Below are 24,646 nucleotides of genomic sequence, written 5' to 3'. Positions count from 1 at the left end.
TCAGTGTCAATTGAGAGAGACAAATGTTAACGCATTTAGACCAAGATGCAATATACATACGTTATTTTTTAAATTTTATATTAAAAAATATGGAGGTAAAAAATGCTTATATGAATCATTCGATAGCAGATAATCTTTCTAACAACTAATTTTTATTTTATTTTATTTTTAGTATACTATAAAATATGCGTGGTATCTAATGATACGCCTTTGTAGAGTTTAATCAGTTGTATGGTTAAACGTCCACACCAACGTCAATGTCAAAGTCTTTGATCACGGCCACCATTTGCAATTTTCCACTTTTCCAAAACAAAGCAAAACTATAATTTTAACAATGATTTTCGCTTTAAAAACATTCTAAAAATCCAACAATTTTGTCCTTAAAAACCGAAAACCTCACATGAGATACTCGCACAATAGTGCTTTACAAATGACTCTGGAAGATCCATTTTTTGTCGTCAAAGAGTAAGACAATGGGTTACACACCTATGCATGCAGTTTTCCGACGATTTTTCTTTTTATTTGCCTGAAAAAGTGTGTATTTTGTTACTGCGCAGCCTAACATTACACAGTGTTACTTAATTTACGGCAATGTATGCATGTATGTAATAGTTGTAGAATTGAAATCTTACTTAAGGCTCATCTAAAAATAGGGCTTGTTTTTCAGTGAAGTTTTCAAAGCCTTAAAGAAAACCCGTGGTCTCTACCGCAGATGGTCAGACTTTCAAAGTGAACCTGAATTAATAACAAAAGATGAGATTGAGTGGACCAACACTGAACTGAAAAACTCTTTACGCAGTATTGAATGGGACCTCGAGGACTTGGAGGATACCATTGATATAGTCGAAAAGAACCCCTCAAAATTTAAAATTGACAATAAAGAACTAACCAAAAGAAAATACTTTATAGTCTCAACTAAAAATGAAATTCAGTCAATGAAAGATAAGATTAATATGAACAGAGGCAAAGACAAGGACAGATTTGCAAGACAACCACTTTTAGAAAATAACAGTCCTATCAAAGTTACAAATATGCATCATGGAACTAAGTATTCTAAGTTAGAAAATGAAGTTGAGAGTCCTCAGCATCAATTTCTACAAAGGCAGCAAATGTATGAGCTGCAGAATCAAGATGAGCAGTTGGAGGCCATTGCTGGGAGTTTGGGCAATTTGAAAACAGTATCTCGTCATATTGGAATTGAACTTGATGAGCAGCAAGGGTAAGAATTTAAAATTTAGAGTTGGTATCATAAAATATAAAACCTAACAACTTTGTCCAGTGGAACATATCGAGTCACAGGATAAAGGCCTTAAGACTCCATGTTTTTAGAAGAAAGTAACCCCATTTCAAATTAAGGAGGATGCATTTAAAAATTTTTGCCATTAAATGGGAAACACCCTGTATGTGACACTCAACTGATTACATGATTAAATGTGGTCAACAGCTCTTTTTGATTCAGTAGTTGTCTTTACAATAATTCTTGTGATAATAAACTTTATTTTATTGGAATATTAAAAAAATGGGTTTCTAAATTCCAAAAGCCCTAGGCAAAGTTATGATGTTTTACTTTAGATTTTTACTTTAGTACATTGCAGACAGCAGTAATAAAATTGGATTTTGTAGAATGTTGGATGAATTTGGTACCGAATTGGAGCATACAGAGTCTCGGTTAGATACAACAATGAAGAAAATGGCTAAGATTCTGAAGCTCTCTAATGGTAAGATTTAAACAATTTCTGATCTTCAATTCAACATAAAGAAATATGATTTGATTCCAGAGCGCAGCCAATGGACTGTTATTATAATTTTAGCTGTAGTACTTATTATTGTGATACTTTTGTTTTTTATACTGTGATTATTTTATTATTATCAGATCTGCAATGACACAGATTGTAAGTTTATTGCAAGTACAAATATGTTACTTCGTTAACAAATCCTTAAATAATCAAGTTCAGGCTACTTTTTTTGATTGTAAACAAGGCGTTTAGTCATCCTCATAAAAAAATCCCCATGGACTTGATTATTAAAATCTCGAGTGCCATAAGTTTTAGAATATTGCATTTATGTTGAATTAATAGCATTTAGATGTATCTCATTTTTATAATGAGAATATGACTAGAAATCTAATAAGGAGTAATTATAGTTAATGTAGTAGATAAAGCTGTTAATAATTAAAACAAGAGTTGCATTTGGTAGTTCGTATAATCAGTGAATTGTTGAGAATATCAATTTTTGTACTAAATGATTATTTTTAGGAACACTAAGTAGGTTTTAGGCCAGATGTCAAGTTATTTATTGGTTGTTTATACATTACTTTGTTCCTTTGGTTATTGCATTTTATTAGGTTCAGGTCTTAGGTGAAGTCTAGATGTTGGTGAGAGAATACTATTCTAAAAAGAAAAAATCGGAAAAATGTTTCAGTTATAAGATGTGTCAAACTTGACTATAATTTGTGTAAATTATGAATGTTTCTTAATGTGCTTTAATATGTGTTTTAATTATTTTAATTGTAGGTTTCTTGAAGCATTATTTACACTGCAGATTTAAAGTATTTATTATTGGTGTAATACAGTCATATTTATTGAAGTTCTTCTTTTATTTAATCAAGCTGGACTCATAAGGTCAAACTGGTATATTTTGAAGATGAAGAATTTGGCTCTAAAGCCTGCAAATTCTTAATTTTCCAAAATGGTCAGATTGGTAATCCTACATTTTTGCATTCCTATTATCTAAATCCCAGTTTTCCCAAAGATAGATTTAAGTGCCTACACATTACGACCATTCATTTTTCCAGTTACGGAGATTGCTCTTTGGCAACTTCACGCAGTTGACTTCAAATTTGTCGCCGAGGTCTTCAATTAAATGCGTTTTATAGGGATGTGTTTTCTGACTTCGACTAATGCGTGGCCTATTTTCCGAAATAAATATAAAGCAATGAGCTTCTTAGTGATTTAGTATCTACATACTATCGAACATTTGGAAGAGATTGGCAATATTGCAAAACCTTTGCAGATACAGGCGAAGAACTAAAGGCAAGAGAAACGACAGAATAATTTACTTTGATGTGAAATTTCGTGTATAGTGTGATCTCGTAAATTCGATTCTCAACACGAGAATACCGAAAACTATTAAAGATACAGAAACGTGTCATCGAACGTAAAGTTGAGCTTTTATGAAAAAGATTTCTACAAATTATATCTAAAAAATTCATACGACATAAATTTGTTATTCCACCCAAGTGGCTTCTTTTATTTCCTCGTTGTTTTTGCGGCAAGAGCAACTTCAAGTCGAAACTTTGGTTCGGCAGCAGCCTCGCGTTCAGGTCGTCTATTTGCCTCACGATCGGCCTTATGAATGAAAACGTTTTGCTGCCTTTATTTTCAAACTCACTTTCGCAAATAAAGGACTTTTTTCCGACCCGTTACTACACCCGTTCCCAACTCTTCTTATTCTTCTTTCGAGATTTTATTTCGTTTTTGGTTAACTTGTTGCCGTTTGCCTTACCGACCGATATTCACCAATCTTAAACATCAATACTGGTTTGTTCTACTACAAAAAGGTCATTCTGCCACTAAAAAATGCAATAAGCCGCAAGATATGGTAAAACAATTGAAGCGTGCACTGTAATTAATATCAATTATCCATTAAAGTAGTTGAGAAAAAGTTTCATAAACCTATTTTTCCAATTTAACGCTTTGTAAGCGTCGGTTAAGACGAAAGCTACTGCGATAATCGCGGGAACTTTTTATGTGTAAATTTACATTCATTTTGTAAAAAGGTCTTAACCGAGTAGAAATCTCTTGTGGGTCACGCGGTCGTCCAAAATTTACAGGAAAACGCTTCGTACGTGCCTAGAAAAGGCATTTCTCACCTGGTTTAGGCCTGAAATGTACTTGAACAGAACTAAAAAACCATCTCGATATAGAAACTGTTTTAAAAAGATTTGGAAAGGGCATGAAAATAAATAAGCACTTTCCTAGGAAAAACTTGCCTGCGCATGCGCGAAAAAATGACGTTACTTCAATTTCTGGCAGTCTTAGAAAGTGACCTTAGTCGTCAATTTCTCATCAAGGGACGATGTAGGATTATCAATTTATGCTTTAACTGAAAGGTTATAAATTTGATTCTTTAGAATGTCAAATCAGAAACATAAAATAGAGATTTCTCAATTTCCTATACTGTCAAATCGTAACACTCTAGACTTGCAAATAACGGAAACATCCATCTAGCTTTATATATTTTGCCTGGCGCATATAGACAGCCTATGTGACTACTTATGGAGATGCCCTGATATAAGCTTACGAAATCGTTCCCGGGGATTTACAGAAGATACAAGTAAAAGTGTTCTAAATGGCTGAATACATTTTTTAAATAATTAAAAATTAAATTAAGCATAACACTTTAAGTTGTGTGATGCTCGCGCTCTATTGAGAATGGTGGACGATCTCGTTTTTTTTGCACATATGAATGTTAGTCCATGTACCCTCCATTCGACACTCTTTGAGCTGTTTGATTTCTCCACAATAAGCCAAAACAAAAGCGAAAACAAAGACATTTACCCGCCCCTGTCTAGTTGCATCAGGCGAGGGCTTCATCAATTATTTTCCCGACAGACATCCGTGCAGCATCCCGTGAGCGATGGATGACGTGATGCGGCTGCGGGTGGCTGGCTGGGCAACGCCGCCAATGCATCTCGCAGATATCTCTCGCAGTGTTGCCATTTTTTTCGCAGCACATCGCCCTAAAACCGATAAACGTCATTATACCGAAGTTCAAAGAAAAATCGTGAAAAAAAAACTTCTGATTATTCGTGTATTTCCCTAAGCAACGATACATTGATGGGGGTTTGGCAACGCAGCGAGACGTCCTGCTGCTGTTATCAAGTCCAGGATCCGCGCGGGGACTCGGGGGGCTCAACCGGGAGGCCTGTCTCAATGCAACGCGGATGATGATGATGAATGTGCCTGTCTCTATACCCCCGGGAACGGGGGCCAGAGCAGGGGCGGCGCTCACAGGAAGAGTAGTTCTGGTCGAAACCCACGACAGAAATCGAGCAGAATTTCAAGTAAAAAAAACCGCTAGAGTGGTACAAAAGTTTGTACTTAAAATACATCGAACAAATGAGTCCCGAAACAGTCTTAGATGTTTTTGTATTTGATCATCCACTTGTTCTACAGATTGAATTTCTTTATATCTTTTTTCTTGTAGTTTCTTCATTGGACACCCTGAATTATGTATGAAATTCATTAGGAAATTCTATTTTTTGTAGCCCGTTACTTTGCCGAGTCTCACTCCTTACAAAAAATTATGCATTTCCTCCTAACTGATTACATAAATAACTATTTGCGTGAGGAGCTTATTCTCTGGGAATCTCGTTAATTATAAGAAGTTCCGTCTTATTTTTCATTGAATTTTTTTGCCAGATTATGTTGATGTCATTTGTTTGGCAATCCTACACTCCAGAATCCATATTAGAGAATCAGCCCAGTTTTCCAGTACACTTCAATTACGAGAGAATAGACGATACATGAAACAAAAACGATATTGGCAGCTCACAATTTTGACCTATCGAATTATAATGACCGCTAAATTATACGAATACGTAAAAAAAAATTTCTCACGTGGTTTCCGTGATAATTGGCATATAGCGAATTTAGGTACCTGTACCAGTGCACCAATATGGTAGGCGAAGGCTTTTCTGCACCTGCCTAACATGTAATCAAACATCATAATAAATTAAGAATAGTCGCAAAACGTCTGTCATATTGCCTCACCGATCGCATACTGGTGCGGGCGTCTGAATTCGCCATCTGCGAATCATAAACAGAAGCAAGTGCAAAAGCAAAATGTTCGACATGAACAAGTGTAATTGTTAAACGGTTAACGCTACATACAAAGTGTAACGTGAAAACAAGTACTTTTCTACTACTTTTGTTTGTAATGGATCAAATTCTTCTTCTAGCAGCACTTAATTCAAATTTAACCGACAATAATGCAAACGGATATGGATAATGTCGTTCGACGTAAATCGGCTAATCACGTAGGCAGTTCGGTTTGCTACGACTGCAGGGGAAATTGTTATTGCGCAGGAGCAGTGCATATTTTCTACGGTGACGTGTTCTAAATGGCCTTAACTGCCCATTAACGCTACAAGGCCCATAATGAGTAAATAACGTACGAAGTTGAAGGAGAAAACCAAGTATGTTATTTACGTGTCGTGTTTATCGTTCAAGATTTTTGGTTACATAGCTTTGTCGTTACAAGAAAATCTAGAAGGGGCATTGTAAATTGCTTTGCATTTATGTTGCTTTAGTGAAAAATAAATAATTTCAGCACTCAGTCATAAATATAATAAATAAACAGTTTTGTGTCGTTGATACCGCACTCGTAGTCCTACCGTACGTGATAAAGATGCATCTACATACATTATAATTAGAGGAAGTAGTTGGCTCTTATTTACCTTACACAGGTGAATGTTGTAATTACAGAATGTATTATAGAATTTTAACGCACAATATTTTTATACTGTTGAAAATAATTGATTAAAGTAAATTGAAAACACCGAATTTCGTTTTGCATCTCAGAAATCTGCCAAAAAAATGGATTTTTTGCACTTTTGAATTCTCTGAAGATTTACTTTAGGATGATTAAGAGTCTCGGCGAATTTTTTGCTGTACTTTTGACATATCAGGGACGGTTTGCTTTCAAATTATCACCCTGTGTATTACCAAAAATGAGCCACAATGTTCTTTATCCTCGATAAATGTTTTAATATTGTAAGTGACGGGACGCTAAATGCCTTAGGCAATATTATTAACTTTGTTAATCGCAGCACTACATATTCCAAAGTAACAAATATACTTTTTTTCTCTCTAAAATCCTAAATAATCTATTTCGTGCAAGAAATGAAGTGATGGACGTAACGAATTAATGTTATGGATCGTTCCAGATAAGTCATTCAAATTTCGCCATTTCTTACCAGCTAAAGTTTACATTCCTAATTACAGCCTGAGTTTCTAATCTTGGATACTCATTAAATGAGACCCAATAATTAGCGCTCCTATATGAAGATTCCAACGATTCGAAATCATAAGGAGCATTTTACATTTTTCTCCACAAAAAGAGCACGAAAATGATGATCATAGGATATGCCCGTATATAGTGCCCTCATCTCCTATCAACCAACTTTATCATCTTAACTGCAGGTTATTAAACCGAAGACAGCGAATCCAAGGCCTGCGAAGAACCTGCATCAATCAGGATACTGGCGCAGCAATATAATTTCATCGTCATTAATGTCTAATAAAGTTTTATATATTTAAATAACCACTGACAACGGTGTCTCTAACGGGGCCCTGTTTCTTTTTCCTCCTGTATATATTTTATCATATGCCTGAACTAAAATGGCGACTTAATCAAACCAGTAGAGCTTGTTCGTACCTACATATTATACCGATTTACGGAATTTCTTTAGTGATATATTTATATTTGTGTATATGTAAAATAATATGCAGAAAGTGCTTCATCTAACCTTTAGATGACGACCATGTCGGTTTCTGGCAAAGTAACCTAAACTTTCGATTTTTAGACTCGCAAGGTCAGTAACATATATCAAAATACCGTTAACTTTGTCAGGAAGATAAATTATCTGGAGATCCAGGAATTGGCTAACCCGTTGTCTTTTTTTTATTGTTTTGATGCAAAATCTCTTTAACGTAAAGTTAATTGGAGCTTGATTTTTCGGCACCAATGTTGTGTCTCTAAACATACAATTAATGTATTTCGATCCAAAAATTTTTGTTCAATTTAAAATTTTAATGAATCCCATCAAACTTAGCTCTTTTAAACGAATTTGCATTTTTAATACAAATGCTGCTCATATAATGCATCAGGTAATGGCCACCCTGTACATCAATTTCATGGCCCGTTAAATTTATAAGCTCTTACGCTGGCAAACTAAACAAGAGTTTAAGTTGAAACTCAGTTTGTTGAATTGACCAAAGGTGTCATGTAATTTTAGACAATAAACCTACTTCAGAGGTAAGCTCGCCAGGTACCGTTGGTGCAACAACCCAACAGGACTTAACCCAAATTTAACTTAACGGTGTCTGTCCTGAATTGTCAAATAATTAATTATTCAATATCAAAATGCCACTCGTCAAAGGGATCTTCGGCGTCCTCGCCATCCCCAGTTTTCTCGCCCTGGTACGACTATTGCAACCCGTTCATTCTCCAAACACCTTAATCATAACAGGCCAAGTGGAGTGCGAACACGGCTACGAATCCTCCCTCAAAGTCCTACTGGATACTCATTTAGAAGTCGACTTGCAGCTTGACCCTTACGGCATCTTCCATTTGAAAGTACCCGAGAATCAATCATTAACCATGAGGGTATTGCATCCCCATTGCAATTTTGATCCGGTGGCGGTAAAGACAAGTGTAGAGGGCGGCGAGATGAGCCGATTTGTGTACCTTAGTGGTCGACCAAAGATTGGAATATGCTGGTGGATGGTACCTGTCTTCGCGGCGTTTTTCTTGATAATTGTTTTGACGGTTGTGATGTCTTCGCAGTTGAAGTGTTTCCACAATGTGACGGCAATGAGGAAGGGGGATGTTGAGAGTCTTGGAGAAACGTTGAGGAGGGACTGAGCCGTCCTTTTGGTTTGCGGATAGTAATAATTATTATTAGTTCTTGTAAGTGGAGGATTAATTTACGTTAGTTCAGGTTAGTTCCGTTTAGTTTGGTGATGTTCATAATGCATTGTTGTTAATAAAGAATTCAAAACATGATTTTTTTTTTCGATCTCCATGAGGTTTAATAAACGTATAACCTATTTTGGAATGTTTTTGGAATGGGATGAAAAACTTTAGTCTCGATTTAAATTTTAGCGTGGAGGTTGCTCAAAAGTTCAAGTTAGTGTTTACTTTAAATCAAAGGAGTGACGGTATTTGATACAAAATATCCAGGCATCGCACAATTTTCCAGTTACGATATGAAGCGGAGGAATTTTTCAGCGGTTTTCGTAGCTTTTTTGAAATGTTTTTAAATTTAATTGGTGAGAAAAATATATGTGAAAAACGTTCGTTTTACGTAGAAGTTGGAAGAAATCACGCAGTCATACTCATTATTTCTTTCATCATCTTTCAATCTCCCTTTCAACATTTTTAATGACAAAAGAATTAGTATTCAGTGTTTCGAGAAAAGCTTGATAATAACTCCTTTCTCATTAAAACCCACATTGAAACTTAAACTCTTAAACGAAAGAAGGGGAAAAAAACTAATAAGAGTTATTTTCCATCAGTCTACGTGGCTCATTATCAAACAAGAACAAAACGTAGGAAAAAAATGTTCTACTCATCGTAAGTTACCAACCACTCTCTTCCATTCCTGTTTGGCGCCATGTTAATTATTTTCGTAATATGCCGAATTTTATCTTGATCCTTCCGCGAATTTGTGGCTGTTTCCAAGATTCATTTATTCAACTCTTCATTTTAGTTGTTGCTTCTAGGTCATCGCGATAGTGACAAGAAGTCTTTGTTCCTTGACGGGATTTTTAGCTGTTGACACTCATACTGGGTCTACCATATTTCCTGTGGCATCTCATTCATCAAGGTCCCAAGCAAATGAAGAAAAATAACCTTTCAACTTTTGTGCGCGACATTTCTGTTTCTGCATAATAAATACGTTCCTCATCGATTTTCAGTTTGTTACATACATTCATATTAGAGGTGAGTTTATTCGATGGAAATGCAGCTCGTGTATAAAACCGATAAATATTGCAGAACGTTTTGTAATCCAATGCGCATGTTGATGAAACTATTCGGCCACAATGGTGCCTAGCACATTGCAGCTTACTAATAATCCCAGTACGGAATAGCTTTACTCTTTCGTTGCTTTGCAACAAATCTTTGCTATCCCATCACCTGACCTTACTCAAGGCTAAAATTATTGTTATTGAACGATTATTGCTAAATTGCTCGCCCTTGAATTCCCCAGACACAACAATATTAACTCTCAAACCTGTTTTGGTTCGGTACCGCGGGAGTACCCGCCAATTTTACATACGTTTTTACTTCGCCAATGTCTGGTCTACCTGATGTGAAATATTCGTCCAGTACCTAGAACGATTAGAATATGTGATAGTTTCGCGTGTAATTGAGCCTTAATATACCTATTGCGTATTACAGTTGCGCCAATTAATCAAACGTTATTAGTTCCAATAAAACCACGCCCCTTTAGTTATAATTCGCAATTTCAATTTAAAGCAACATCCTCCGGATTTGCATTTTATTACTGCTCGATATGTAGATATCCTGTTCAAGATAAAGAATCCGCTTATCAAGTTCAACGATCAGATACGTGATTATTATTTGCTCTACTTTATTTTTCCTTATCATTCGCCTTCACATGTATTCAAAATTGACCATTAATTATTTAGCGCGTTTATCTCGCTAGTTTTATTTTCCAGAAATCCACGTCAAAACCCTTAATAGACAGGTGGCAGAAATTCAAACTCGAATCAATTGAATCAATAATGAGAAAAAAAATGATACATTACGTAAATACACATGGCAACAGCGCGGTGGTGAAGGGGGCCCAAAAATTTGAGGGGGGTTGGGGGATAGACAGGGGGCGAATGCATAAAAACGCAGCCCCTTATTGGCGGGCGCAACGTTAACAACCCGACAAGCACATTCGGCATGCCGGTGCTCTTTGTCTTTTTTAAACTTTCATTTGGAAATCGATCTATATGTCGCGAAGTTGCCCAAACAAACCCTTCTCCCTCCCCTCTTTCCGAGCCCCTCTTTTCCCGTACCCACACCCATGTGGGGACACGTACATATAGACCTAACTATGCAGAGACCTAAAGGCCATCCCTTGCAATGCGCACTTTTACTAACATTTAGATACCTCCGGTCGTGTTAATTGGGATAGCAATTTCAAGCAATCGATTTCAAAAAGAAGAAAGCTGAAGACCGCAACGAGCATTACGCAACGATTTGCAAATAAAACGATAGGAACATACACGTCAGTTCGGAAGATCGACGGGCTACTACCTTTCCATCTCATTTTACAAGTTCTTATTTAGATTCTAATCACATCGAACAAACAAAAATGCAACTATCTGAATAATCACATGGTCACTAATGGCTACTACCAGCGGCCGGCATTAAATCTGATGACCGCCGTTTCGTGTTTATTTTCTAGGCCGCAATCGAAGTTATCGGAAGGACTTCTGGAAAGCTGTTGAATCATGGGATTTATTCGGTAAATTTGAAAACTTTTATTGCTTATTGCTTAAATGCTCTAGAGTGTCTTCTCATAGGGTAGTAATCTACCACTCGTGACCAGTGCCGTGCAAGATCATCAGAGTTTTGGAAAAAACGGCCGAATCAGATGCACGAGAGACGTTCCCTCGTTCACGTTAACTTCAGACAAGTCAATTCAGTTAAATACAGCCTAAGATAATCTATGATATCAGTGGAAAAAAATCAGACATGGACGATACGAAAAACTGATTATGGTGGAGAAATTTTAACCACGAAACTACTTGGAACAAATCCAGATTAGTGCCGGAAGGCCGACTTGAATTTATCGGTTATTTAATCACATATTTACCTAAACACTCTGCATTTATTTATAGCAAAAAGTGTACGTATGAATAATGCTTCCGGATACATCAGTTGATGCAGTTGCAGCACGAGGGGTTGAACCGGAAAGTTTTAATTTGATACAAAACACGCTTCAATCCAGAATGATCGCAACTATTACGTATGAAGGAGAGGGTGAAACTTAGGTCGGCGAGGGGTTGGCGGCAAGGAGGGGTTCCCGTACATCCAGAGTTGTACATTAGGTCCAAAAAAACAAGTCGGTCACGTGGGTTCGGCCAAATTTTGAGAGATTAGATTCCAGGCGAGACCCAATAAACCAGACGTTTTGGAAAATTCTTGGTGGTTGTTGCGCGACTTTTCATTGTTCGAAAGCGAATGCAAAATATTAATATATCAGATGCAATACCACAAAAAAGCAAAATCAATGCATGGGAAGTCCATAACCCCGCAGTACCGCAGGTATAATACTTTTTAAATTGCATGGCATTTGGGTATCACCAGCCAAGAACAGGTTTTGCGAGGTTGAAGGTTTTTTAATTACGAGACTGAAAGTGTTTCACCAAAATTGCACGCCGAACCATACGATCTCCATTAGTAGGTACCAACACCGATGCTTAAAGATGCTTCCCAAGTGGGTTACTTTTAAACTTCTCTTAAAGACAATTACACTATTACTCTTTATATGAAAATTTTAATATTAAACTACCGAGAAAAACAAATAAGTGCTATTTTTAGTTTTTTCAGGGTTTTTCATTGTATTATTCACTTTCAGTCAATGTCAGACTCTTATTATTGCAATTCCCGCGGAAAATTCGTGTGAATTTCCGACACTTCTCAGGAAACTTTGAAAAACGATCCACGACTTCACAGAAATTCCTTAAATTGCTCAGATAATATCAAAATTTTCCAAATCATCCGCTCCTGAATAATTTATAAAAATCGATTTGCCAGAGACCCACAAACCTATGTGAAATCCTATTATTCAGATAAGTTTCAGAGATTCTAGAACTCCCTAGGACCGCTTTAGACATTTAGTGTATAAAAAACAATTTCGTTTCAGGATATCACGCGAGGCCCATAGAAAGTTCTGAATTTTCCTTGAATCTTAAGATATCTAATCACGTTTCTGGGTTTGCGGGAAACACTGAAAGAATCGAAATACTCCAGAATTGCTTGGAGGCTAGTCGAAAAACCTCTTGACTTAGATATAGCAAATCCTTGCAAAATCTACGGAATATCCTGAAACTTTGCGAAAATCGCATTGAAAAACTTCAGAATTAATTATCAGGTTCGAGCCGCTTCTATCTTCTCAACTTTCTCGTGGAACGGCACTGCCCGTTCACTTCAGAAGAAAATATCTCGAGAATTATCAGAGCTAAATTTATTCAAGCGATATATATTCAAAACTGGGCAAAATAAGTGAAATCGCATTTCGGAAACTATGAAATTTAGCCAAGTATCCTGTAAAAATACTTTTACAGGATGAGCGCGTTGAATGGTCCATTAGGCGGGGAGGACCCTATGCACGGTGTCCTTTATAGAGTATACTAGATGTTGTTTTGTCCGCTATGGCAATGTCCGGGAATCTAAAAATTTGTATGACCTAATAATATGAAAGGCAAAGACACAACAAAATTCGAGTTATCGCGGCATCTCGAGATTAAAGCCTGACCTGGTTGACGGCAATGAAATTAAAAACACCTCATAAACAAGTCTGGTTGTTCTTATTGCCCCATGAGCCCATGACCTGCCTCACAAAGTTTACTTCCAAATTACGTTTCGTCATCGTGGGTACTTTTGTCGATCTTGTTTTATTTGTTTATCAAGGTCGGGTCGTTCACGAGCACGTCGATGATGGGAAGACTTGTTTCAACGCGAGTAATTCTTAATAATAATTAACTTGGTACTGAGGGTACCTACAACTACTACTGAAAAACAAACTGTTAAATTATGTTTAATAAAGCCATTGCGACCGAATGGGACATAAATACCCATTTGTCGTAGCAGGGCAATTTAACATTCTCGACCGAGGCAAAGAAGCGGCGGTACCGGATGCTGCAGTGCTTCGGGGCTACCAGATCTAAAATTACAAATTCCAAAGAAACGCTGTTTCCTGTGTTTTCAAGATCACCGGCAACAATTGGAAATGAAGGCTTGGATGACATTATTATATTATTAATTATTAGGAAATGTGGTCTAATTGTGTTTGAAAGATAATTACGGACCAAATTCAGCGCAGATGTTGGTTTTTTGTTAATGGTGTTTCGTTTATAATAAAATTTCAACAACAAATGTTCCAAAGTCCATTTATGATGTATTCAGATCGACCCTGACTGTATGTAAATGCCTCTCTTGTATATTACAAAATGCCACGATATTGTCCCTTGCCAGGATATTTTCACATCGTTAATATTTGATAAGGACAGAGTTTTCGTGTTAAAACGAAAGAACAGGACGGAGCTTTGAAGTATTCCAATAATACTTGGAAGAGAGAAAAGTCGTGGAGAAAAAATCGTTCGATGAAGTAGTTACCGACCGATACTCGTAGGAACCTTTCTTAATTCCTACACGATGGGTTCAATCGCCAGATTCAGATTCCATCTCGTGATTAATGGCCGAGCATACCGACACTGGGAGTCGTTGAAGGCAAAATGCATAGAACCATTCCAGGACCATCGAAACTCCAATTTGCAATCCTCCCAAATTGGGAAAGCTACAAATTGGAGCGTTCCCAAAACGCGAACTCAAATAGGCGCAATTTTCCCATTTCAATATTCCTTTGATTCCCGATTTTCACATTTCTGATTTGCACGTAAAGCTCGCTGCGCCAAAGGAACTAATTAAATCCCCAATCTCTTTCTCTCTGTATCTCGAAAACTGCGTTCAATGCAGGCCCGACACAAAACTTGCAATGGGATTGGTAAAAATCGGGACCATATTCGAGCGGACATAAATCGCACGTTGCCCAAACCCAGAGGGAGCAGGGCTGGTGCGTGTTGGTTGCAGCTGCCTCAGATACATTATATGGCCTGCCAAGGTCAAATATTGCATGCACATACTATACATTCATCCTGCGGCGGCTTAATCTAAATTATCGCCGCTGCATCTCCTGCGAGGGCGATGCCAGTGAGAGGCTGATGCTGCTTTTGTTCACTATAGCCTCTTCCTTAGGATTTGACATGGCGAGAGTGGCAGATTAAAGATGACGCTTGGAAGAGTAGAGGCAAAAGTGAGAGTAGCCAAATTAAGAGGGGACTAAAGAGAAGTAGCTGCCTGCCATCGATACCTGTAAATTTTCGACTCCTCTCCCGTTTTCTTGGTTCTTCACTATTGCCAACTTACACGTGGTCGCATTAATTGTCGCGAAACAGCACTCGGTCATAAAGGTTCGGCCTTTGGCTTCTCTAAGGGTGTTAATGCACTTTTTGCTCCTTTAAAAGAACAGAGTATGTCTTCAAGGCTGGCCACATAGCACACTGCCCCCTCCACCCCCTCTTCTTGGCCGCAAAGCGGCTTTGCTATTCGTTGAAGAAGCAAGTTCTCCTCGTTATATTTTTGCGAAAGTCCGGCCTTAGCAATAAGGTCAATGTTAATTGCTCGAACCAGGCCTGAGAGCCAATCAACTCCGCTTACACTACTATCTTCACGCATCGCCAATTCTTCTTTTTGCCCTCTCCTTCTTCTTCGTCTATTTTTCTTCAGTTGCCGTTTTGTTTATTTCTAAGGGGAAGTAGCGGGCTAAAGTAATAGGTTCTTGCTACTGCGAATAGGAAATCATTTATCATCAGATTGAAGGGTTCGGGTTTTTGCTGAGTTTGTCGCGGTTTTGATTTATGAGCATTTGAGCCATGGGGCAGATGGCTCAAAATTGGATCAGAAAATCAAACTGATTGCAGTTTGATGCAAAAGCGAATTGCGGAGCCCCATTAGAATAATTGGTTAATGGTCCGGCGTTTTGGTCGTTTTGTCCTATTTTTAGACTAAAATGCATAAAATATGTCAACGGGGGGCCGATGTCGCATCGTCCTCAACACAACAAGGCATATCTAATATTTATTGAAGCATTAAACATAATCGAAGGCTCGAATAAAAACAATACGTGACAAATTTACAGCGCTGCAGCTACAGCGTTTGTTACTCCCATAAATTGGGAGAATGCTGCAGAATGAGCTGAAGGGTCGTTTGCAGGAATTTTAGTGTGTTTTTGTCAATTATCCATCCCCAGTGCCCTACTATTGGGGTGACTTAATCGAACTGCCTTTATTAACAAGTAAGATTGAAGCAGATATTCAATTATAAGACTTAAACAAGTAAAACTCATTGTCAAGTGGTACCCTTCTTCGCATAGGTTAATTCGACAAATCATTCGCTGTAATTGGCTCTCCGAGGCGAGTGTACACAATTATAACAAAGTCTTAAATATGCATTTTGCCGGGGCATCGCTTTTCTAGTTGGTAGCCGGTGGCATGGACAAATGGCCGCCATTGCACAAATAATTAATCTGGATGGAATTATGCGAGGAAGATTAGAGCCGCCGCTCATTTCGAGCTATAAACGCCACGATATATGACGAACTTCCTCCCAGTTTTTGTCGAGCAGACTGACAGGTCTTCCTCCTTTCTATAGCAGTTCACTCTTTAGCCCTGGGACAAAGAATTACGGTCATTAGTCATCTTCAAGTCTATTTAAAGTGTATCAATCTTCCGCGGTTCGTTATTAAACAAATGAGCTTCACGCTCAGGTTATAGAGGTTAATTTTTGACGTTCACCGCATACCGGAAAGGCCTAGCCTGGTTTAAAACATCTAGGGTAAATTGCGATTTTTCGAATTTCGGGATTTTTTCGTTTGTTTTTTCTTTTTTTTTATAGTCACGAGTAAATTCGTAATTGAACGCACTGGCTTCTACCGTTACGTTTAATACGTTTCGGAGCAATCGAAACGGCGACTATGGAAGAAACTGCTGAAGACGGACGATATTTATTCGAAAACTTTCTGGACAGTTCCGTGAGATACACTTAAGGGCCTTCCTTGAAAAGTTCCCTTAAAACGTTTTAAAACATTTTAAAATCCCTACTTATTAATTCACATTTGTTCCCTTTTAGCGTCATTCTTCTCTACCTATTTTCGAGCAAAACCTGAACTTAATCTTGCCCGATACTTTGTACTTTGCTTTACACTTTCTGCCCTTTGAAGCTTTCCATGCACAGCGGGGAAGCAAAACAGAAGGACTAATCATTAAAAAATGTCAAGTTGTCTCCGCTCTTTGTTCTCGGTTTGCCATCAGCACTTCTATATGAAGATGGGGTAAACAGTTGTTAATAATGCAGAGGGTGCGATGGTAGGTGCTTTACAGAAGAGGGCAGTGCATTGTGAGGGGGCAGTGCATTGTGAGAGGGCAGTATCATTGTCAGATTTTGCGTTGAGCGAATCTTATGCAAATCGGCTACGACGAGGACAAAGAGATACGCCTATGATGATGAAAGAGTTTATCATCAACGATTGCTTGGTATTTAAATGTAGCATAACTTGGCGTTTGAACTTCCTATCTGAAATAATTTTTGGAGCACACAAAGCAATGGAAACGGTGACAGCTCTGAGCGTATCTTTCAAAACCCATAAGGGCAGTGTGATGGGCTTTATTTGTTTTATGGAACGTGAAAATAATGAACAAAAGGGGAATAAGTTTTCGTTTTTTAGAACTGCGATTTATTTGTGTCTGGTATCGTGCGACGTCAAAGGGTCCGTTGAGGGACAAAGGGGGTTGAAAACGCGGGCCAAAACAAAAAATCTAGTTAAATTAATCTAGGTAGGTGGTACCTTGTTAAAGCAAGAAAAAAATGTGTTTCCACGGCAAATTAGTACAGTATAAGCGATAAATCCATTGAATCTGGTTTGCTACATTAATTTTTGTTCGGTAGCAGTGTAGCAGGCGCTCTTATTGGCCACGCCAGGAGTGTAAATTTATTACGAGACTTCCCCGATTCGTTACGTGTTTTTTTACAGAAATATGCGGTTATAGATATCGTTAAATTAGTTTCACTGCATTGCCTAATGCCGCCTAAAATTGTAAAAAAATCTTAAATCCATTACTGTAGTTACGTTGTTAGCACAAAAAAAAAATTAAATTAAATAAGAATCCTAATAATTTTCATAGATGGAGGCTGTGCAAATAGCTGTATCAACATTAAACGTCTTTAGCAATAGTTATGCAGATTATTTGACACACTTCTTCTGTGACCGTGTGAAACGTAGAAAAGGCCAAAAAACAGAATAAATATAGGTGAGGCAGTAAATCTAAAGAAGAAGAAAGAAAGTCCCCCTTTACTCAGCTTCTAAAATCAGCAGAGTTATTTTTCCGCGAGCATCATTCCTTTCACCTATTCCGCGCGCAATTCAACGTCCTTCTCCAAAATATTTAACTTGCAATGAAATGTCTTAATAAAGCCATTAACCATCTTCACAAAAGTAATGCGACACTGTCGTGCGATAAGTGCAGCAACAGAAATTCCTCACATCACTTGTAAACGCAATTTAGAGTTTTTGCCTCATAATGGTCGACTTGGAAGCAGTTTACACACTCGCGTTATAGTTTTGAAATTCTTTTGGTTTTTGCAGGAATCCCCCTTTCAGTAAACGATTGGGTATTTGAGTGTTATATAAAATCAAACTATCATGAAGTTGAACCGGACAGGCCACGCAAATAAGGCCCAATCACGATTCTTCACTATTCCGCACATTCTTCCACTCGCGTGCTAACGAAGCAACCGTAAGTTGCTGATTTTTTCGCATTGCTGCTGCTCCGGCAGCAGGAGTTTTTGCTGCCGGTTGTAATGCAAAATGAGCACATTTCCTCACGATTTTTTGTGATTGCTGACTTGAAATTGTAGAGCGAGCTGCGGGCGTTGTTCGTGGTTCAGTCAAGTTATAGAAGCGAGCAAATCGGGAGCTTTTCAATGGGTGCGAAGCCTAATAAAAACCATTTTCTCAAAATTATATGCTTTCCAAGGCTTCTGCGAAGCGTAGCTATTCCTAGCAGGTCAGTGCCACTTCTTCGACCGCCGGTCCTGTCAAACCGGTGATTAATTGACCTCATAAGGTTGGCAACACGGTCTGGGACTTATTTTTGGTGTAGGGGATGCATCAGGACTGTATCAGCTTCTTTGTCACACTTCGAAGTGGCTTTTATAGTGATACCAAACTATAACATATCCATCATGCTGCAACTACCTAACGGTGCAAAATAAGCTATCATTATCGTGATGTGTGATTTGGTTAAGAGGAAGAAACCGAGCCTCAGGTCTTCTAGGTTCTTCGAGCTTCTGATATCGCTTCCTAACTGTATATTCTCGCCCCGGAAAATTCTTGTAGTTATTGTATCGTTTGGTAATGGCGGGTCTTAATTATGATCAACGTGGGGTACTGTTAGGCCTCCTTCGTTTGTTAGTTCTTAAATATCAATCAGCTATCGCTCCGGGTGCTGCGAATTAGAACGGATGAGCCAGCCCACTTCCCTGATCTGAGTCACATTGATTTGGTTCACTATTCATGCAAAATTTGTTCGAAGCTCGTCGGTAAATTATTGTAGCTTTGGCGCCAACGAGGCCGATACGGTCACTGCTCCGTTCTAGCTTCGGGCCATTCGGAACTGCTACTCCAACGCAGCGGGAGCTGATCTGCTAGCTTCTTGTTTCAAATGCTTAATTTGCATGTTTGATGTAAATCAAAGAATTAATTGAGATGGTTTGTGGAGCAGTGCGCAGCTCGGTTTGTTGATGCTTAAAAAAAAACTTAAAATGCGCAAAAAGAGGACTCAAAATGAGGACGTTTCAGGTTAGAGGATATCGAAAGATCAAAATTAATACGAAGTCGAGATCAGCGCATTCTGGCCAAAAAGGTATTATGTTAATACTGATATAACCAAAATATGCGGAAAAAATCTGGTCAGCCAGGTTGCTCCCAAATTTGTGTAAGAATGAACCGGCCAGGTACCTCTGGAATTTATAGAAAAAATCAAAAAAGATCGCATCGATTCAAGTTATTCAATGTGTGGGAAAAAATGAACTAAGTCAATTTAGTTTTGCATTTATGTAACAAATCGGGATAGTTTGAATTGATGAATGAACTTCTGATAAAAGCCAATTTGTTTCAGGTTACTTCAAATTAGTTCAGGTTAATCTGAGAATCACCACTAAGATTACTCATATTGTCTTAATGCTCATGTTACAGGTATATTACACCAAAATCCCGATAAGATTACCTGTAACAGACCTTTTGAGTAACGTTTGTGATCTATTATAGGAACGATAAAGTTCACCCTGTAGCGACAAATTATTAATGTGCTGTCAACTTGAATTACGATTTAATTTGCATAGGAACGTTGGAGTGAAGAATCGGTATTGGCCAGTTTCTTCATTTCTGTGGAAACAGCCTTGCTATGAAACTTAACCGCACGTTAATGATTTGATTCTTACTAATTATAAGAAAAATTGTTTGATTTGCATATCGAGGAATTGTATATTCACAAGTCCGTCACTGCGCTGGGTCGTTGTTAGTCTGGACGTGTGCGGGGCAAAAGGGGCCCCGGGTGGCCCGGACCGGCCGAAGAACCAGGGGGAACTCGAAACCCTTGAGAAGGTCGCGGCCGCGAATGCGAAACTGGCCAGCTCAGAAATTTTCTTGATTCTTTATCTTGGTCTTCCTACTGTACAGAGTACCATTTTAAGTTTTTTCTGTACTTTCATTTGTGCCAATACTTAACATGAGAAAATTTAACAAAGGTAAAAATATGGAAATTAAGTATGGCATTCAGGTTGCACGAAAAATTTTTACGGTGTAGGCAGTAAAACACTTTTCTACCGCTCATCTGTTAAATTTGTCCCGATCGAGAATATGTCTGTTTAATACCTAGGCGGTACAATTGTTGCTTTACAGCCTGGGCATTAAGAATGACATCTTATTTGAACTAATTTGCACCATTATTTTAGAAGGAAAGAAGGTATGGAATATTTCAATATTTTTAATATCAAAAGCTCAAGACTCATACATGTAGTCTGTAGCCAGAGTTTTTCTAATGCTGAAATTAAATTTTCCAACATTTTTAAAAAAATTAAACTTGTGTCTGAACTTTTTTTTTTATGTGTTTTTATGATGTTTCGTGCTTTCATGGCTGCGTTATTCGTTTACCCATTCGCAATGTTTTTCCAAAATTTGTTAATAAATTTGTTTTTCGAAAATTTAAACAAATCGAGTTTCTCGTAATCACAGATGCATTGCGAGGGTACAGTTTTACTTAAATTTGCTCAAGACCCTTAAAATATAACACTGAACATTTTAAAGGTTAATAATAGAAGTAGCGTGCTCAAAAACGGTTATCCCTGACAATATGGGCCGTAATTGGCGACCGGCCCGAAAAGACTAAAAGTCCCCTCATTATTTGTCTCATAAACTAATTCAGGGGCGGAACCATGTTTTATTATAGTGTTTGTACCTTAAACGAAATATTTATGGAAAGCAGTGACCGTGCAGAGATCATGGGACACGAAGGGTCTACTTTGGACGTGTTTTTATTTTATTATTTTAATATGTCTTTCTGGAATATTTGGCTGAAGTGTGGGGTGAGCACCTACTTCTCTGAAAATATATGATAATATATGCCATTTTAGTTGGTGCTGAAACTTTGACCAATTGTAGTATTTTATGCTCCGCGCGGAAATTAAAATTATCAACTTCTCCTTATACCATATCCTCTAAATATCTGTCATAATAAACCCTGTAGGCCGCGGGAAAATACATATTCATCAACTCTCATAACAGAAGTAATGGACGACTGTAATTTAGTTATCCTATTGCGAGCTTGAAAATTTGATCGTATAGGTGTAATCGAAACAAAAAAATTTTTCCACTTAATACGATCTTAAAATATTGGCCTTTAACAAAGAAACTCAAGTCCCTTAATTCCTTTGTCCAGACCGGCGGCAAAGCAGTTGTCACTGAAAGTTATTTATGTGCAAAGTTGCGAAGTGCAAGAATGCGTGTCTGCACCGGGACGCACGCGACGCCTATTTCGGGCCGTCGAGGGCACTGAACACGACGTCGACGTCCGACAGAAGGTTCTTTCTCTAATTTTTTTGTCCTCGGCCGCAGAAGAGAAAAAATATTAATTTCTGCCAAAACCACGAGGCGCTTAAGGCTTACCGGTCGATTTGCTTCTAAATTTCATTGGCGACACGCTTGACGGTACTTTCTCACTGCAACTGGAACTTTGCGAAAAAAATAAGCCTAGTAAGGCACATTCATTAGGTTGTTTCAAATCAGAGCGTTCGAGTACGTGTCAGCTAAACGGTTTATAACTTTGATATCAGAAAAACATCGCCATTCTAACGGAAGATGCTACGAAAGCCCAAAGCCGATCAACCATTCTGCAGTTCAATTAAGTTACCTCAATAGGCTTTTTCTGGTCTACATTGCAAATTGTTGGTGACATTGAAATCCTGGCTTTAATAAACGTTAATGCGACAAGAACTGGTGTTGTAAGAACCCTTGAGATTAAGCGTGACTCGAGATTGGATTGACAAGAAATGCGTGGCAGCGATACCTAATTACTTGACGAAGTTGACATAAAGTCTTGCCCGACGGGTACTTTACAGGGTTCCCGATCGTTATCGCCTATAACTAACTATAACTGGAATGATCTTGTTCTGGTTTGCCGGCTAAAAAAAAATGAATTAAATAATTTTAAACATGCAAGGTGTTAATTAATATGTAGATAAACTTTAAGGAGCGAGTCATTTAGATAGCCATCCCTTTTTTGTAATTCACAGTATCCTATTTTTGAGTAAGAAAATTGATTCTCAATTAATTTTTACCGATAAAAGATATTCTCAGTATTTCTTGCTTAAGCCAGCCGTTAAAAAAATAGATTGAAATTCCAATTTTTACTGTCAAAATAACACAATTCACTCCGTAATTTACTTCTAAAGCGGCAATGTACACGAAAACAAGGCATGCCAAACAGGTTTTGGACTAAAATGCACATGTTTCTATGACAACAAAACCAGAAAATTTATCGTTAGCGAATTTTAAAAATCTAACGGTGATTTTCAAGACTTTAATTTGAACTGTGCTTTAAAACACTTTTTTTAAGTGAGTTTTGGAGTAATTACTTGCAAACTATATTTAAAATTATCCAATTTACTAATACAGAAATGACAGACATGCATTTTGTCTACGGAATGACTCACGTTCATACCCAAGCTGCGAGTCGAATGCATAAAAGCGCCATTTCTCTACCCAGTGTCTCCAAACATCCAAACTTTTATTAATATTCACTCAATACTTTTCTTTAACTGACAATTTTAAAAAGACAACGCATATCACAGGAGGTTCTGTAATGGTACGAACAGTTGAGATGGAACAAGCTGTCATAAATAAAATCGAAGGAGATCGAAAAATTAGTGTCTTTAATTTGGTACGCTCTATAGTCACCATTTTTTCAAATTTTTGACAAATCGATATTTGAGACATGTCGTTTCACACGTCATCAAGCATTGAGTCAACCTAATAATCCAACTTTACAACCATTAAACTGGCGGAAACAAAGAAAAAAATCGATGGACCTTTTACAACGGTGTAAACGCTGCTTTTGTTTTTCGAGCTTGCGACGTGCATGGCGCACGCGATTTCGACCCACGAAAAATTCGGCGTCGCGATTGCATCGGTGCATCGCAGCCAGCCACGGTTCAATCGAATATCGGCAAGACGGACAGGACCGGCCTCGGCCCTTCTCCCCATTGTTCGGTCCGGTTTTCAATGCATGATTAATGATTATTGTTCCTCGTTTTTTTAACTTTGCAGCTAATAATTTCGTAATTTCGCCAAGGCGGTGCAACGTTCGAATTGACGAAAATGAGGTATTCAAACCGCCAGACAATAGGGGATGATGTAATGATTTTAGGCCGAAGAAAAAACGCGCTTTGTTGAATTTTTATTAAAATTAAGTCGAGTGAAAATAGTTTCCGGTAAAAAGTGCATTTCACCATCAATCGGTTCTTTCAGGGCCGCGTCGCACGTATTTTCGAATGTCGGCAAGCAACGAAAGTGGAGGTATAAAAATAAATTGCACAACTCGTCGTTTTGAGCGAAACTGGGCTGAACAAAACAATATCGAGAAGTCGGGAGTTCGCCAACTTTCTGTACGAGTTTTCATTCAAGAGATTTCTCGCATTACTTTTTACCCCTTTTTTACCCTGAATCAAACAGACTAAATTTTCAGAGTCGAATTATTGCAAGTGAAATGTTTCATTTGCTCTTTAGTTTTATTTACGAGCAGATCGCCGCGAGTGATAACTCCGAATTACCTCAATTACTTCTTTTCGAATTAAAAGTCCCATGTTATACTGGCACTTAAAGGCCATCGTTAGGTTTATGGCGGAATAAACTTTTACAGCCATTTTATAGTTTTTCCACAAAGACCCAACAGCTATTATAACGCTCTACGAGGCCGGTTTTCATCCAGCCACTCCTATGATGTACTTAATAGCATCTTATAGCAGTTAATCAGCGCAACGAACATAAACCATACATAAACATATTAACAATGTTGATTTGGAAACGACGAGATTCGCTGAAAAATTACTTTTTTTGCTCAATTCGGCAACATGGTTCACCCACGTTTGTTGTACCAATGATATCTGGAACTAGCTTAGCTCCACATTCGATTTATTATCAAAAATTATGTCAAATCTGATCGTTAAACTGAAATGTCAAGGTGACATGCAAATCTGCTTAATCTAACATACAAAAGATAACAAAGTTAAGACATGCGCTCGTGCACAGGAAAACTATTTTGCTAATATCACATTGCACTTATAAAAAATGCAGACATATTTCTACCAGACTCGATTTATCGACTTCACCTATAATCAGCGTACGCAAAGTAATCACTTTATTCCTTTGTTAGATAAACAACTATTTTCTACGAGCACGCGGTAAAATTTTTCAATATCATTGTTTTCAAACCGACAACAATGCAAT

General features: G+C 37.8%; 2 protein-coding genes and 1 long non-coding RNA gene across 5 annotated transcripts in view; 2 read left to right on the top strand and 1 right to left on the bottom strand.

The window, feature by feature from the left end:
• Window positions 1-267: 267 nt before the first annotated feature.
• On the top strand, window positions 268-2,586 carry Syx6 (Syntaxin 6). Of its 2 annotated transcripts, none has more exons than XM_066292402.1 (4): window positions 268-465; window positions 668-1,219; window positions 1,624-1,718; window positions 1,779-2,586. In XM_066292402.1, the coding sequence occupies exons 1-4, from the start codon at window positions 401-403 to the stop codon at window positions 1,853-1,855; spliced, it is 789 nt and encodes a 262-aa protein (XP_066148499.1). In that variant the 5' UTR covers window positions 268-400; the 3' UTR covers window positions 1,856-2,586. The 2 variants fall into 2 exon arrangements, with proteins under 2 accessions (XP_066148499.1, XP_066148500.1); XM_066292403.1 differs by having other exon boundaries at window positions 275-601; window positions 654-1,219.
• A 1,893-nt stretch (window positions 2,587-4,479) lies between these two features.
• Window positions 4,480-24,646, bottom strand: part of LOC136344708 (uncharacterized) — a 44,834-nt gene continuing 24,667 nt past the window's right edge. For both annotated transcript variants that reach the window (XR_010732993.1, XR_010732994.1), the window contains exon 3: window positions 4,480-4,741. This is a non-coding gene — a long non-coding RNA (uncharacterized lncRNA). The remainder of the gene's footprint in view (window positions 4,742-24,646) is intronic.
• LOC136344442 (uncharacterized) lies at window positions 8,087-8,950 on the top strand. The gene is made up of 2 exons (XM_066291918.1): window positions 8,087-8,511; window positions 8,572-8,950. The coding sequence occupies exons 1-2, from the start codon at window positions 8,149-8,151 to the stop codon at window positions 8,647-8,649; spliced, it is 441 nt and encodes a 146-aa protein (XP_066148015.1). The 5' UTR covers window positions 8,087-8,148; the 3' UTR covers window positions 8,650-8,950.

This window comes from Euwallacea fornicatus, chromosome 17 (genome assembly GCF_040115645.1).
Source record: "Euwallacea fornicatus isolate EFF26 chromosome 17, ASM4011564v1, whole genome shotgun sequence".
NCBI classification, from domain to species: Eukaryota; Metazoa; Arthropoda; class Insecta; order Coleoptera; family Curculionidae; genus Euwallacea; species Euwallacea fornicatus.
The sequence above is the reverse complement of the archived record's forward strand: the minus strand, read 5'-3'. Positions and strand labels throughout refer to the sequence as shown.

Coding starts and splice junctions, on each gene's coding strand:
- Syx6 (XM_066292402.1), top strand. CDS start 401: ATGAGATACTCGCACAATAGTGCTTTACAAATGACTCTGGAAGATCCA. Junction 466..667: donor CCATTTTTTGTCGTCAAAGA/GTAAGACAATGG, acceptor CTTGTTTTTCAG/TGAAGTTTTCAAAGCCTTAA. Junction 1,220..1,623: donor GAACTTGATGAGCAGCAAGG/GTAAGAATTTAA, acceptor TGGATTTTGTAG/AATGTTGGATGAATTTGGTA.
- LOC136344442 (XM_066291918.1), top strand. CDS start 8,149: ATGCCACTCGTCAAAGGGATCTTCGGCGTCCTCGCCATCCCCAGTTTT. Junction 8,512..8,571: donor TTGGAATATGCTGGTGGATG/GTACCTGTCTTC, acceptor ATGTCTTCGCAG/TTGAAGTGTTTCCACAATGT.